Below are 16,238 nucleotides of genomic sequence, written 5' to 3'. Positions count from 1 at the left end.
TATTCACCTATCTGCATAGATCTCAAAGCTATCAGTGGATGACCTAATAATGGATTCGTGGAAAAGAAGGTGAATCTTTCTTTCGTGCAGAGAAAATGCACCGCCCAACCCTTAAACAAACAAACCTAGTCTGCAAATAGATGTGGCTGAAAATTCCAACCCACATTAAATTTCTTTCTTGGAACTTATGTTTAAATCTTGCCCTAGAAGCGTATGCTTCCATTTTAACATAAACTTTCCCAAGTTCTACGCTTGGTGACAAATAGCTATCACTTGGCTTGGGAGACTCGTACAACCTACTGCACAGACTGGCGTGGCTGAGAACTTCCAAATTCCAACTTTTCGGCGAGTACCCTATAAATCTTCTGTCAAAATTTTCTCTTGTAATATTTTCAAATATCTTACTCTACTGGAACATTTGTTCAAATCTTACTCTAGAAGCTTATGCTTCCAGTTCAACAAAAACTCGTTAAGGAATATAAGCTGGAAACAAAGAACAACAAAGTTCAAGGACAATGATCAAGCCACTGACTCCTTTAAGTTCTAATGGTAGCCGGGTATCTGAACCCCATGAAACAACTTATGCACCATTAAGCAGTAAGGGCTTGGTGAGGCTAAAGTACTGCATTCAGAACAATGGGTTTCAGCCATCATCACCATATGCACAGAAATTTCATTATAAGCAGTCCTAACACACCCCTTTCACCACGATTTGCTACTGCACATTGCATGTCGGATACGCAAGACTATGGAAATAAACCTGGCCGATGATGCATCATGCCCAAATCAATACATAGATCTAATAATCCTGATAGCATTCTTCTTTCATAGGTTGTGTAAAGAAGATTACCAAGAAAAAATTACAGCTATCCTTCTAATGTACAGTCTTTCAAAGTAGACTTTGCTATTAAGAATGTGAGCCTCAGCATTTAACATTACAAAGATTCGCCGAATTCCCTATCAAAGGAAACATGAGACGAGAGTAGAGTAATTCAACAGTGCAGGCTGATCGAGACATTACATTCACTGTCGCATGAATGAAGTCCCTGTCCATAGCCAGAAACTTCAAGTCCTCTTAGGCCACCTTACAGAAGATCATACGTCAATCTCAGAAAAACGCATGAGATTTCTCAATACCATTGCCAGAAGTTTATTTGTGCATTGCATAACAAGAATGATTTGGCTTTTGGGTGATAATAGAATAAATTAGCATTGCCTCCTTGCACATAAACCTTACTACAATTTCTTGCCTCAAATATTTACAAACGTAATATGTTGCAATCATCTCTCCGCCTACCAATCAAATCTAGGCAAGAAAAATATCTGCAGTAAAAAAAAAAACATCACAACTATTATACATGAAAAAATAACAATTTTTTGACACAATAATATGCTGATAACACCAAGCTAAAGCAGTAAACCAGGAAACGACCATAATAGAGAAAATATAAAGGACGGCTCACTGCATAAGGTTCCTGCTGCTGTGAGGCTCAAAAAGGGTCAGATATACGCAGCCTTACCCTCATGTACAGAGAAGCTGTTTTGGTGTTTCAAACCTATGATATCAAGGTCACAAAAGAGCAGCCTTACCATTGCGAAGCTGTTTGCATGTTTCAAACCCATAACATCAAGGTCACAATAGAGCAACCTTACCATTGCACCAAGGCTCTCCCTCATAATGGAGAAAACATAAGTAATACAATATAATCTCGACTTAAGAATTAAAGACGAATATTACCTGTTGATGTGATTGCAAAACCACGACCTTGACTCAATTAGGCACTTGCTGAAACTTCTGTAACTGGTGTTTCCTTCTTCTTTGGCTGCTCCTGAGCTTTCTGTAGAACCGCTTTATTGGGCATGAGTACCATGAAAATGTTCCTCTCGCTGAAACTTTTGCTCTCTTCAGTTGCCATCTAGAAATGCCAAATGGTGATCAAATCAGAGGATGACACATAAGCTTTTGATCTGGTTCAGTGAAAATATGAAGGAAAAAAAAGGCTGTGGAATCAAGTGGGCTGGCAAATAAAAAGGGAAGAAAAGAAGAAAAGACAACTTTTACCAGTAGCAGACACATCGAATAGTGAATTACTAACCAAAGAAATTCGGAAACATAAGCTCATTCTATAAATGGTACATGGAGGGGGGTAAGTAATTATGGACTGGTTGGCTTATCACTTTACTGTCAGACTGCAGCCTACTTGTCAGAAAAGCATATACAAGGAATCCTGGATTCAACTTTTTAATCAGGCTTTTTTTATTCTTCTGGAGCATGTGTTTTTTAAAATATGTTGCTTTCTCATGAAATTCGTAGCAATTTCCATGTTAATGTGGTCAAAGAGATATGGCGACTTTAGCATACAAGATCCATGATTTTATAAATGGGTCGCCTCTCTAGAGTTTTGAAGGACTCAGTCCTTTCAAAAGCCAATAATAATAAATAATGGGTGAGAAGAATTAACCACAATGATCTTTGTATAGACAACAGATAATTCATCAACTTTTGGGTCCTTCTAGAGCAAACACTATATTGGGCCAGTTTTCCCATACAAATCTAGCTCACTGCTTTGTCTGGATCATGTTAAGGCTCATAATTGATAATCTAGTCTTGCTGAAAATAATGGTGTCACTTGTGAGATGAGGGCATCTGCTTTCCTTGCTATATAATTTTTGAATAAAAAATTATTTTATTTATATAGGGTTTACAAATAATGCAGTTTAGCTTACGAAAAATAAAAGTGATAACAGTAAAAAAACATCTTAAAGAGACATGAAAGAGATGGGAACGAACATGTAGCACATTTATCGAGTAATTGAGTAAATCTCCACATAATCATTACCTCTCCAAGATCACTCTGAAAACGCTTAATAAGTTCAATAGCAATGTTCCTGAATTCATTTTGCCGGCCTCTCAAGTTCACAATGACTTTTACCTGAAGAAAATCTGATATGTTAACCTGGCAATAATCATACAAGAGGTGGGATAAAAAAAAATTATGTTAAAAAAAAGCTTCATCAACCTTGTCTCCATCTTTAAGAAACTTTTGAGCAGCCTTCAGCCTCACAGAATAATCATGAGAATCAATGTTATACCTGTAATGAAACAATAATACATATATCTAGCCACAACTTTTGTTATAAGCACAAATATGTAAGGACAAAAATGCATGGCACTAAATATACCAGTATTAAGAAAGTCATATATGAACATATGCACAAAGAAATGGGAGAAAAGGGGTCATTTTCAGTCTCTACTGCCCCCAACAGGCCCAGCCACTAATTAAGGTGAAAAAAAGGGCGGCAACTCTATTAATGGCCAATCAGTATTGCACGCTGTATCTTAATTGATCATAGTTGAAGACCTAATTAGACAATCATGACTTTTAAGGGTCCGCTAATTGGCAACCAATGCCCTACAAGATGCATGCTTGCATGTATGCATCCATGCATATGTATATATTTGTCATGCCAGAGCTTTGGTAAACAAAGTCGTAAGGTGTAGAAATCTCCTTGCCCATCACTTTCGCTGAATAAAAGTGAAGGTCACAATTAACATATTTGGTTTTCATGATTTGCACTACAGATAACTGATAGTTGAATAGAATAAGACAGGCCATGAAGAAAAGTCAACAATTTCACTCAAGGCAACATGAGCTCACATGCAGCAAGTGCAATGCTTTTTTTTTTTTGGTTAAAACGGCAATTCATATAACTCTAACGTGAGTACATCCTGCCAAATCAGAAGAAAGTAAAAGATACAAATGTGGCGGTAGCTCCACTGTGGATGTCCAGTGGAGCTCCCCGGAATGTCGTGCGACATGGGAGGCGACCCAGTCAGCAGCCCTGTTCGCCTCCCGGAAAATGTGCACGGCCTGAAACTCGTCCATCTCCATCGCCAATCTGCGAGTCTCCCGAATAAGCGGATGTCCATCTCCATACCTATCAGCACCCCGGATCCAGTCTATGACTATGGAAGAATCCCCCTCAAGGTACACCCGGCCAGCCCCGAGCACCCGCCTCGCATAGGAAATGCCCGCCCAAGCTGCCCACAGCTCTGCCCCAACAACCGTGAGCAAGTGCAATGCTTTCAATAACTACCCTGATCTAGAAATCATAGATTGTTCCTTACGCTTGCAAGTGACAACAATTAAAAATTTGCAATCACCCTGCGCTTTTCTCTGCCAACCTCAAGCTCCTTATCACAAGTTCTCTGTATTTTAATTCTTATTTCTTCCACCTCTCTCCATCAGACCTCATATATGCTTGGCATTGTGATGCTTGATGATTACAAAAATTGGAAAGATCCATGCTATCTATGTGGGTTAGATTTTTTTTTTTCCAAACAAGAATCTTATGATGATTATTGGATTAACATTAACGTCAGTGTCAGAGCCAGGATATATATGTAGGCAGCAGTATTTTTAGTTAACCAATGATTGCTGAACTAACCTTTTATCATTCACAAATTTCATGCAAAGTTCGATGGAGCTAATATGTAGCTATACTCTGACAAATAGTAAAACCGATCCAAAATTTTTAAATGAAAGAATTTCCTTATCAACTATAAACTTCTCTTTTGGAAAAATTAATCATATTTTTAAGGAAACAAGTTTCTTTAATTAAGGACATGATCTGAAGGACACAATCTGCTGAAGGACTACTTAAGTTTCTAAGATTGAAATTTTAACATGCGAAATTATAGAACCTCCCCCTCAAGTAAAGAGGAAAAATCAGCCTCAAGGCTACACTATTCTAGCATGAAATGATTGCCTATTTTAGGAATTAGATGAGATACGCAATATAGTTGACAGCAGCACCAACCATATCCCGTACTGCAAGGTAATGACATCCCTTTCGACCCTTTTGCCCAAAAAAAAAAACATAAAGGCTTTTATGACAAATAAAAAAATGAAAAAGAAATAGAGAAATATCAAAATTTAAGAAAGCTTCAAATGATAACAGCAGATTCAGCAGCTTGTGAGGATGATACTCATGGAGTGATCGATTTCAATTTAAGAGAAACCAGACCAAATACAAGAAAGCGTCCTGTTTCAAATCTTCTTTTATTCAAGGATGGGCAGAACTAGGCTTTGGATCCACTTGACTCCAAACAATGACTGAGGTCTAAAATTAACTCCACAAGGTCATGCCAGGACTTAGATCTCAAAATTCAATGGTCTAGACTCCACTCACCTAAGAATAATAAAAAAGAGAGATCAATGGTGCCCTAAAGAGTGGTTCCTTTATATAACAGGGCTTTTTTTTTTCTCTTATTGGAGAGATTGGATCTTTGGTGGGACTAGTCTCAATTGGGTCTCAGCTTCAATTTACTAAAAATAGAAGCTCGAAAAAGAGGGGGAGACAGGGGGACTATTTTTTGTACAATTAATGGAGGGGGAAAGGTGTATGGGCATTTTTATTGGGCCAGGGGGGAATACACACTCCTTGCTCCACCCTTGATTAAGATAAATCTGTTGTTAACATAAACCACTTAAGGGATACGGCGCATGATCTATACTTGTATGGAGGGCTTCCCCCATACTAAAAACCATTAGGTGGGTACAGTAGCAAGAACTTTCTCAACCACTGTCATATCAATTAAGCAGGGAAAGTAATTCCCCCTTAAATATTTCCTCTCTCAAATGAAAAAGAAAAAAATTGAGACATAAATTAAAGGCATCTTCCACCTCTAGCCATAAAGTTCTTTGGCACAATGTTAATGATGCTCAAGTTATGAGGTAATATTTTTGCATTAAGATACCTGAGAAAGTAGTTCAAAAATTTACAGAAAATAGCTTATTGAACACCAGCTACTACTCAATATCCTAGTATTTTTTTTGATCCACTATTGTGTATGGGTATAGGGTTGTAAATTTGGTTTTACTTTTGGATCTGGGTCTAACATATATACTTTGATTTTGCTTATGGATAGGCCGAAACCAACCTGAACCCAAACAACTGCTGTGCTCTGGATAAATTTGGAGAGGAAGATGGCATAAAACAATACTTCTAAACTCTAATTAAGATCCTTTCAGATAATGATCATTTGCAATGTAACTTCTGCAATCATCCAAAACCTAGGCACCTAGTAGGACTCAAACAAGACATCATAAATAATGAATATCCCATCATCACACTTCCAGATAATATTTGAAAATCACAATGATCATATCAGTTAGAACCTATGCTGGGGACATTGCAAGAGTTCACTGAACTTGGAAAAAAATACTTGTGCACCAAATATGGAAGTGTGGGTAATTAGACATACCTTCAAGTGGCAGCTGACTCGCCTAGATGGATAATTGATTCCTAAATCATATTGAAGTATAGGAATTTCTAAAACACTCCAAGAGAACCCTAATGAACCAGCCTATCATTGTGATCTACATCAGCATATCAGCTCAAATTGAAGATCACGAGAAACAAAACAGAACATCACAGTCCGAGCTTTTTGTATATATAGCCCTATAAATATAGCTTATTGCATATTTAGCCTTTGCAAATCACTATTTGCATATATAGCCTTCAAATCATCTTGTTTTTCCAAGGATACCCCTTCAGTGAGATTTCTGACTGACAGTGTATAAATAATAACATTTTAAGTGTAAAAAGATACTATTATTGTTGCTCATTGATATCCTTGAAAAAAATTAACATTTAATTTACATTGTAAATAGTTATATTTTTGCATAATCTTTCAGGAAAATTAATGCAAAAGGGCAATAGAGTTATTTTATACTCAAAGCATTTATTTATTAACAATGTTGGTCAAAAATCTAATAGGAGGGATATCCTTGAAAAAACAGGAAGATTTTTAGGGGTATATATGCAAATAGTGAGTTTTACAGGATAAATAAATAATTAGACATATTTGCAAGGGTATATATGCAAGAAAAGCCCTAAAAATTATGCCCACAATCCTTCAAATTTCTAAGATGAAAGATCTATTATTTTGACCTACTTCCTGATGAGATATAAAATTTATCCTCACATAATCTCATATGAAAATCCTAAAATAATTATTGGGTCCCATCTAGCTTCAGCGAGCAGAAAAATAACCATCTGGCAGAGATTGTGGCTAGGTAGATCCTAGCTGAGAGACTATTATGTAGTTCCGCATCTTCCTAAAATTTCACATGAAGTTTCACATAGAGATAGTAAATGTAAATATGCAGATCCCAATTAATCTTTCTCCAAATAATTGATTGTCCATCAACCTCGACTGGACCTAACTATCAGATCCTCTTCAGATTGGAGGTATAAATATTTTGTACTTTATGTTCAATTCATTATCTACAATATGTAATATAAAACACTGCAATATGGAAGACCACAGAATATGATAATTGGCAAAACTCATCATTAAAAGAAATAGCTTAGTCAAATTTAAATTGTTCAATTTAGATAGATTGTTTTATTAGTGTTATAGCATCAGTAAAATAATGGACAGAAAAACAAATTATGACAATAGGAGGCATAATGAAACTGTAAATATGTTTTACATACAGCTTGAAAATTTGATTCATACCCCATTTTGAGTTCTTTGATATCCACACGGCTTGCTGAAAATAATAAAGCATGTGTAAGATTGCAGCGCATTGTCATGAGATTGATGATTACTGAAGACAAAGATAGTGCAAAAGGAAAGAAATAAAAAAAACTCAAGGGATGAGAAATTCACCAGCAGATCTTTTCTGTTGCACCTTTTTCTTCTTTTGCTGTTCATACTTATGTTTTCTGTAAGCAAGATTTTTCAGACACCATGTTAAATGATACTGAAGAGCTACAACAGCACATGCCAATATTCTTAAACCAGAATAAGCTTCTTTAGACACTACGACCTATGATATCATTATCCCAATATACACTCAAGGATATTCAGAAACAAATGCAGTTAAAGTAAAGCTGTGGACTATTATGTAAAATTATTTACTAGATTTAAGCATGTACATGGTCAATAAACATGCATGTAAGATGTAAAAACCAATGAATTACTTGAGGCAGCTGCATAGCAACTGAAAGGAATTATTTATTATCCTATAGCACATACTTGTAATCCGCGCTCTCAAAGAGTCTGAGGACAGGAGGATCTGCATCTGCTGACAATATTGCCTGCAAAAGGAGTCACATATCAGGTAGGGAATTTCAGTTTCTGCAATTCTTGCATTCTGTATTTTTTCACTTTGAAAATGAAGGATTTATTCTATTTGATTAGTAATAAACCAAAAATATGAAGAAAAAAGTCCATTCACACTAGATGTTATGTTTAAGATATTTTGTAGTATGACATCTGAACATGTATAAGCCTACTTCCAAACATTCTAGAGAAGGATATTGGTCATCACAGGCATGAGCTAATATGAAAATGGAAAAACCTGAAACATACCCCAAGTTCTTTTGATGGTGTGTTTCAGTTGGGTTAGTGCACTTTGAAATGTCAAAAAACTTCAAAACGTTGTTTCGTGATATAAGCAATCATCATTGTTGCACATATCCACTTCTTTCACCACTAAATGCTGCTTAAACACTACTACTGTCCTCTCCCTTTCATCAAATCCCCTGATCACCAGAGTTCCTCCTTCCTACCAAGCAAGCTATTGGCATATGACCACCCTGAAGTTGAGAGGCAAGGGAAGAGAAGATATCGGGAGTATCATTTGCATATTGTATCCGCATGTACAATCTTCAAATTGCAGTTGTTGTTTCTTATAGTAAGGAACCACTAACCAATATCGGGACCAACCTAATTTTGATAATATTTCACCATCATACAACTTAGTATAACCCAAGGTTTGCTGTATCGGTCGGTACAGTAATGTACCGGACGAATCGTACCGTACGAGGCGCACCGTACCGTACCGCTACTAAACCGTTATGTGGCACCATATAGTACCGGTACATGACACTGCATTGTATCGACACTTGGAACGTGGCACTGCACCGTACATGGCACCGTATAGGTACCAACACTCGGTACGCTGAACCATGACGCACCGATACTGTAATAGGATGGTAATTGTATAGAGTCCGGTACCGAGACGCCGAACCTTGACCTTTTCAATAGCATATTTAAGGTAAAAAGTATCTGCAGGTCTCTAGTTTTATTAAAATGGTAGGGCTGATCCTTGACCTTTTCAATAGCAACCATCCTTGAGTTTTAGTGCAATTTTTTCTGAGTCTCCCATGTCATTCCCTATCATTACAAAATGGTGCTGGAATTCCAAAATCAAATTTTGTAGAAAGAAGGACTTGTGTGGGGTACTAGGAAATAAATTTCATGGAACTTGGGAGTCAGTATTGCAAAAGGGTCATCTAAGCCTAACCTACTATTTCATTAAACAATTAAACTAGGGACCAGCAGATGTTTTTCCCTATATCTCACAACAGTGGCATGTGGTATCACAAAAACTAAGGAGAAAAATTAGCCCATGGGAATTTTAACTAACTTTGAAATCTAAGCATTTCATCTCCCAGATTGTTATAGATGCGTTGTCAAATAATTTAGTAATCTAATTTTTATTATATTCTTGTTTCCTATGTGGTAAAATTGTTATGCAGGACAAAATTACCTTGGTCATTCTGGAATGAACAATGGTATCTGGCCTTGCCTGGAGTAATGGAGGTTTTAAGCCAACAAAATGTCATACCAGATACTAATTAGTTTCGAATATTAAATACTAATTAGTTTCAATATCTTTAAGTTCTCAGTCAACCAAATCAAATCCCTCTAACATGCCCAAAACTTACAGCATAACCTTCATGCAACAAGGACAAGATAAATTACAAGCCAAATGTCAGGAAATCTTGGAGTACAGTGAGAAGTCAGCATTTATCACATCTTTGTAAGAATGGAGCTGGTAAAATTTGAAGCATTTACTGTATTTTTACAGATGTATTCCTGTAAGTTCATTAATGTGACAATCAAGTTCCAGTTGACAATTTGTTCAATAAGATATTATAACATCAACCAGGTGAGTTTAGTTGCACTGACATGTATGAAAATATAGTTTTCCTTACTAAATAACACATACCAAAACTAGATCAGCATCATCTGCCATTTGCATGGCTTCACTTTTAGACATTACACCAATCTGCAGAAATATGAAAAGCAAAGTGACCCTTGGAAAGTGTAGAAGATATGACAAAACCAAAAGAAATACCAGAATGGAAGACTAACCATATTCTGTTGCTCATCCAATAGCCTTACAGAAGATGACCTAGAACCAAAAAATTGGAAATACATGAATGGAACAGATGAGAAGTAAGGTTTCACATGGAATGAAATTTGTGTGTGTGTGTGTGTGTGTGTGAGAGAGAGAGAGAGAGAGAGAGAGAGAGAGAGAGAGAAGATGCAATAACAAACAAAATAATACTGAGATGTTTCCCATAAAAAGAGTTCTATAATACAGATAAAATACTTTGAGAATGTACGTCATGTTTTAACAAATTACTTCGTTAAAGACCAAGAGAAAAAGGGTCATCTTTGCTAAGTACTCAACAGGAATTATTTCTAAACTGAACAAAGGTTTTGTACAAACATGCTCAGATAAGTACTAAAGATTCTAGGAGCAAATATAATCTATAGCTTAGAGATAGAAGGTCCCATGGATTAGCAAGCAACCAGACCAAGTCCAGGGCAGACCAAGACTTAGGCTGCCACTAAATCCATGGAGAGGTTTGTTTCCAAACGTTGGTTCTAAGAACGCCCTTCTTGCATATATGGTTTATACAGCAAGAATTAGCATAAAGGCATCTTGATAAACATAGAAATACCAGCAAACATACCAGGAAATAGATCAATGAAGGGAAATGTTGGTTTCATAGCACTTAGTGTGCTCTAGCACCTTCTGGTAATATCGCAACTACTTGACAAAAATGCCGATTCTCATCTTTTATTGTGCCTTGCAATACTGCAGGATGGATTAAGAGAGGCATTGTTTTGTTCCCACTCAGGCTTTAATTGTTGTTGGAAGTATGCTCTTTGCTGAGACCTAACCAAAGGTGATGCTATATTCAAGAAGTCCCCCCTCCTTCGGTGATGCAGCAGGTGCGGCAATTAAGTTATGATTGTTAGACAAAATCTTCTAGAAAACAGAGAACTGTTTGTCTCTCCTGGGCATGACTCCAAGGTTAGAGCATATGCCAGTGTACCTTTCCTAAACTTAGGTTTCCACAATCATATGTTGAACAGAGAAGTTTCTAGTATTTTAAGTGGAGCTTGGTGAAGGCCTCTCAGCCTGAACATCTCCAAAATATCCATCTTCCTTATTTTTTATGTTCCAACTTTTATTTTTCTCCTCAGATAACTCATAGTTTCTGTTTCTTCCAAACGGTCTCATGTCACAAATTAATCTTCACAACCATTTAGTCTTCACATTACGTATTCTTTCAGGCAAAGATAGAACCATGTTCGCTGCCCTATCCATCCCTCAACACCCACACCTCAAGATGCTAGGACTTCAACAAAGGGAAAAAAAAAAAAGAACATTTAACAATAAAAATCTCAACTTCATCTGACTCAAAGAGAGTTAAAAAATAAATAAAAACATACAGATTTAGAATCACTACCCTACTAAATTACTTCAAAGATTTCAAAAAAAAAACAAACAAAAAAAAAAAAAAACAAAACAAAACACTTAAAATTCAGCTACAAAAGCATGCATAAGAAGAGAGTGCACTTATTTGACCCACAATAGAGGGGAGAAAAAAAAAACCTTCTTCCCCTCTTCTGCATTTAGATTTCATATTTTGCCTAAGGTAATTCATTGATTCCATCACTTCTGAAATTTAATCTTGAAAAAATATATCCTCTCAGGGGAAAGGGGAAAAAGCATAAACTACCTTATCCATCTTGAAACGGTACTCTTTTTAACAAGAAATCAAGCTCATAATGATCAAGAACCGGACCCTGCCTTACCCAAAGAAAACTTCAGCATGCATGCAGACCTAGAAGCAACAATCAGATAAATTATTTCAGTTATCTCTATAAGAACCAATTAGTTAATCAACAGAGCAGACACGCACTTGACCCACAATAGGAACACCGATTAAAAGAAGTATCCATCCCTATCTTCTGCGCTTAACAATACTCTCTCCTCGGATAACTAATAATTCCAGTTCTTCCGAACTCACATCACAGCAAAGCATCTCCATTAGCAACTAATTTTACATTGTCTATTAATTCAAGAAAACAAACAAACAAACAAAAAAGTTCACCATCTAGTCGCCTCTCAACAGCCACACCTCAAAACAGTAATATTTCCATCAAAAGACGAAATCTTGGCAATAAAAATATCAACTTCACCCTACTCAAAGAAAGTTTTAACAGACATGCAGATATAGAAACAAGACCGAGATGAATCATTTCAAAAAGTTCAAAAAAAATAAATAAATAAAACAAAATCAGGAGCCGAAATAGAGTTTTCGTACTTGACCCGGTCAAGATCGAGGGCGGGATCATAGTCAGGATCGGCGACACGGTTATCACGCCGGAACCTCCTGGAATCACCGGAGCTTGGGCCGGGACGGAAACCGCTGCCATACCGTGCCACCACCCCTACCTCGGTAACAAAAGGGGGCCGGCAACCCCGAACTCGTTTCTTGGGCAATCGAACAAGAAAGAAAGCATGGAAGACGGGCTTGATAGGGTTGGAGGCGGTCGGCGCGCGAGACAAAGTAGTAAAGGGTTTGAATTGGAAAGCGGCGATTCCGGCCATGGCTTGCTTTAGCTTCGGCTTCTACCGGAGAAAAAAAAGAAAAAACGGATGCTTCTACTCTCAGTGAGGGACGCGAGGGGGAGGAGGAGGTGGGAAGGGAGGGAGGATTCGGTCGAAGCCCATAAGAAAAATTAGATCTTTTTTCGTTCTTTGATCGTTCTTGGGATATTCCAAATAGAAGGTGGAACTCCAGGAGATGGAGAGAAACAGGAGGCAGACGTTGGGTTGGGAGCGAGAGAGGGGGAGCAGGCCTTGGTCGGACCTTATCCCCTACACTGTTTGTACCACGGTGACCGCATGGGGAACCGGAGATGGAAACTCCTTTGAATGAACCGATTGGGTTACGAAGGAAACCGGCACCCAAGAACGGACCCAAGCTCAGTGGGTTAGACACGTGTATTTCTCTGCCGTTTCGAGCTTGGACCAGAGAACCTAATGGCAACATGGGCAAGGGCAACAATTCCGGCTGGCTTTTTTTTTTTCTTTTGCCGCTTTGCTTACTTGCTTAAGGGGACAATTCATATCACTGGGTACGAACACATTCAATAAAATTAGAAAACAAAATATCTCAAAATTTTTTAGGCAACTCTTTCTCAATCGTGCACAGCTACCTCCCATGTGGTTATCCGCATAAACAGCAATCCAGTCCACAGTCTCGTTTGCCTCTCTATACACATATTTTGTCTGAAAGACCACCCCATCACTACCCATCTCCCAAATATTTTGGGTTAGGAGGTGGTCCGACTCCATCTCAATCGGATTTTTTGGATCCATCCAATCACTATAGCCGAGTCTTTCTCCATCAGAATGGAGTTGACCTGCAGAATAAGCCGCGCATATCTGCCTCCCTATGCAGAATAATTCCGGCCGCTTCCCTCGATGGTCTCGTTTGCAAACCAGAGTCTGACTCTATTGTATATAATTATGGGAGAGTCTCGTCCGTATATAATAACCTGAAAAATCTTGGAGATTTTCTGGTCCATTTGTTAAGGGAGCTTTTTGATTTCCTTTATTGAAATAGGGTTTTGACTTCAGGGCGGGTCTTGAGCCTTTTCCATTATATCAGTTGAACATCTTCACGGGCTATCTAATCAAGGCTTAATTCATTGCTTCATACCTGAAATCCAAATTTAATATTATATTTGGTTTGCGACCGAAATAAGAATAAATTGAAATAAAAATCGATACAACTATATTTCTTAATATATTTAGTTCATAATTAGAATGAGAATCGGAATTGAAAAATCAATTAAACCAAAAGATATTTTTGAAAAATTAATTAAACAAAGATGTGCTTCTGGAAAATCAATTGTTTTAAATGCATCCAGTTGAATGGGATTTGAAAACTGAGGGTAGAGTCTGAATTAGGTTTTGAAGGGTTAGTGCATTATTCCCATTTCTCCTAAAAATTGAAATAAGAATGAAAATCTCCATAACCAAATAACTGAATTTGGAGCTACTCATTCTCATTTCTATTACAAAACCCAACTTTCTTCAACTAAACATATCATAGGATTTAAGGACTTGTTCAAACAGCCGGTTCTTTGCCAATCCAAATAGGATATTTAATTTTAGAAGTGGAAGGTCTTTCATCAAGCCACCATATTTGCATGAGGCCTCATCAGCAGCAATGAGTCTATGATTTACCTAAAAAATGTGTCTGCGATGGATGGTTATGAGCACTTTGATTGGTGGGACAGCAAGTGCAACACTGAAGATAATTCAAGCAAGAAAGCTTCTTGTTTTGAATAATTCTAAAAATCTGCTTTAAATTTTTTTATTTCGTGGCATTTGATGTATACGACTGAGTGTTGGTTGAGTTGAATCTCAGTAGCTTTTGATCTCAGAATTAGACCCAAATTTAATCATTCACCAGCCTGGGCCTTCAATTCACAAAAGTTTCTTTAGAGAAGAAGAGACATGCGGTGATCCCAAAAGGTAACTCCAGTATGATTGGCCATATAAAATGCAGTCCGAGTGATTTTCTTTTTTTTTTTGGCCGGAGGGGCAAAGGTCGACCAACATAATTTAGAAAACAAAGGTTCAAAGTCAATCCAATACAAATATTAGAGAGGTGAATTGATATAAGAGAGTGTGGATACAAGAAAACTGAAACTAGGGAGAAATTTTACAGATATGATTAGCTTCCAAGAAGAGAGTAGAAAGACTGCAATTACAGCATTTGGGATCAACTTAATATCATACTCAATAGCATGGGACAAAAATGATCCATGCGCAAGGAAGTATATAGGGCCGTTCCCTTTCATTAGAATTTTTTCTATCAATTCATTAACTTCACAAAACACTTTGAGGATGCAAAATATACTTCTTGCAGTTGTTCTTTTTCTTACATCAAGAAGAGAACGAAAAGGGGTGCATTCTATTAAGATTGGAGGTGTCAGAGGTGCCGAGAGTGGAAACTCCCACACAGGTCCATAGGTACGTGTGGCCACGAAATTTCATACCAAGTCTTCCACTTTGTAATTCTATACATACAAGCCCTTTCCCGTAGTACCGACAGATACGAAGAGTTGCTTTGTAACGTTAATCTTTTTGTTTGAACTAATCCCGGCACTCCATACACCGGGACCTGTTCAAATTTGACTTACCAACTCATAATATTTGACTTGGCATCTTCTCATCTAAACTTGAGCTAGTTCGGGCAATCGGTGTACCGGGACTAGTTTAATTCCAAGTTAAAACTACTACCGTATTACATTCGATTTCGCTAGGGTGTTTCATGCAAAATCCATGCAAAGTTTGAGCTGGTACTGGCTCTCCATCTGCCGAGACTAGTTCAAGCACGACTAGTTTGTATTGCTTGATTTATCTTGTACGTCGCTAGTCCCGGCATTTGGTTTGCCGGGTCTAGTTCAAACTTAACAAGCGGCATTCCGCATGGGCGACTTCCCTTCTCATTTAGTATCTGATGGGAGTCACCCTCACAGGCTCACAGCCACCTATCCCCCTTCCGGCCCCTGGGAGTGGCGGAGAGGAGGGAGCCGAAGTCGATGGGAGGAAGCGCTCCGCCAAGAGTACGAGTTGCCTGTTTTTTTTTAAAAATTTTTTTGCTAAGGCGGGTGGATCATACTTGACAAGTATGGATACACCCAATAAAATCGAAAAATAACATACCTCGGAGTGCCAGGAGCAACTTCCTATCTTCAGCCCACATAGTACTACTAGAGTGACTGGCTACATAAGCAGCCACCCAGTCCGCCGCTCCATTAACTTTACGGAAAATATACTTGGCCTGGAAGGCCCCTCCAGCCCCCACTATTGCCCAAATACCTTAGAGCAGAGGGTGGACGCAACTAATACCCCTTGGGCCCCCACGGACCCAACTGATGATCGTGGCGAATCCTTCTCCAGGACGATGGAACTGGCCCGTAAAACACATCAGGCGTGACGAAGGCCGCCGAAACGGCCCTCAGCTCTGCTTCCGGAGCCAATATATCGAAGAGTTGACTGCCCCCTGCAGCCATGACCCTGGCAGACGGGTCCTGAATAACAAAACCCGCG

The 16,238-nt window shown here is 38.1% G+C and overlaps 1 protein-coding gene across 2 annotated transcripts; it reads right to left on the bottom strand.

Annotated features, from left to right (window-relative positions):
- Positions 1–1,178: 1,178 nt before the first annotated feature.
- Positions 1,179–13,114, bottom strand: LOC103707442 (translation initiation factor IF3-2, chloroplastic). 2 transcript variants are annotated; one of them, XM_039119517.3, is made up of 10 exons: positions 12,430–13,114; positions 10,178–10,217; positions 10,032–10,091; positions 8,051–8,112; positions 7,682–7,737; positions 7,529–7,562; positions 3,021–3,093; positions 2,841–2,933; positions 1,739–1,916; positions 1,179–1,323 (listed from the first exon to the last, which is right to left on the bottom strand). In XM_039119517.3, the coding sequence occupies exons 1-9, from the start codon at positions 12,714–12,716 to the stop codon at positions 1,776–1,778; spliced, it is 846 nt and encodes a 281-aa protein (XP_038975445.3). In that variant the 5' UTR covers positions 12,717–13,114; the 3' UTR covers positions 1,179–1,323; positions 1,739–1,775. The 2 variants fall into 2 exon arrangements, with proteins under 2 accessions (XP_038975445.3, XP_089785182.1); XM_089929056.1 differs by having other exon boundaries at positions 1,179–1,556; positions 12,430–13,013.
- Positions 13,115–16,238: the final 3,124 nt, after the last annotated feature.

This window comes from Phoenix dactylifera, chromosome 2 (assembly GCF_051530095.1).
Source record: "Phoenix dactylifera cultivar Ajwa chromosome 2, Ajwa_hap1_PhDact_Kaust_v1.1, whole genome shotgun sequence".
NCBI lineage: Eukaryota > Viridiplantae > Streptophyta > Magnoliopsida > Arecales > Arecaceae > Phoenix > Phoenix dactylifera.
This window is presented reverse-complemented; position numbering and strand designations above follow the sequence as displayed.

Coding starts and splice junctions, on each gene's coding strand:
- LOC103707442 (XM_039119517.3), bottom strand. CDS start 12,716: ATGGCCGGAATCGCCGCTTTCCAATTCAAACCCTTTACTACTTTGTCT. Junction 10,092..10,177: donor TGGATGAGCAACAGAATATG/GTTAGTCTTCCA, acceptor ATATTTCTGCAG/ATTGGTGTAATGTCTAAAAG. Junction 2,934..3,020: donor TTCTTAAAGATGGAGACAAG/GTTGATGAAGCT, acceptor GATTTTCTTCAG/GTAAAAGTCATTGTGAACTT.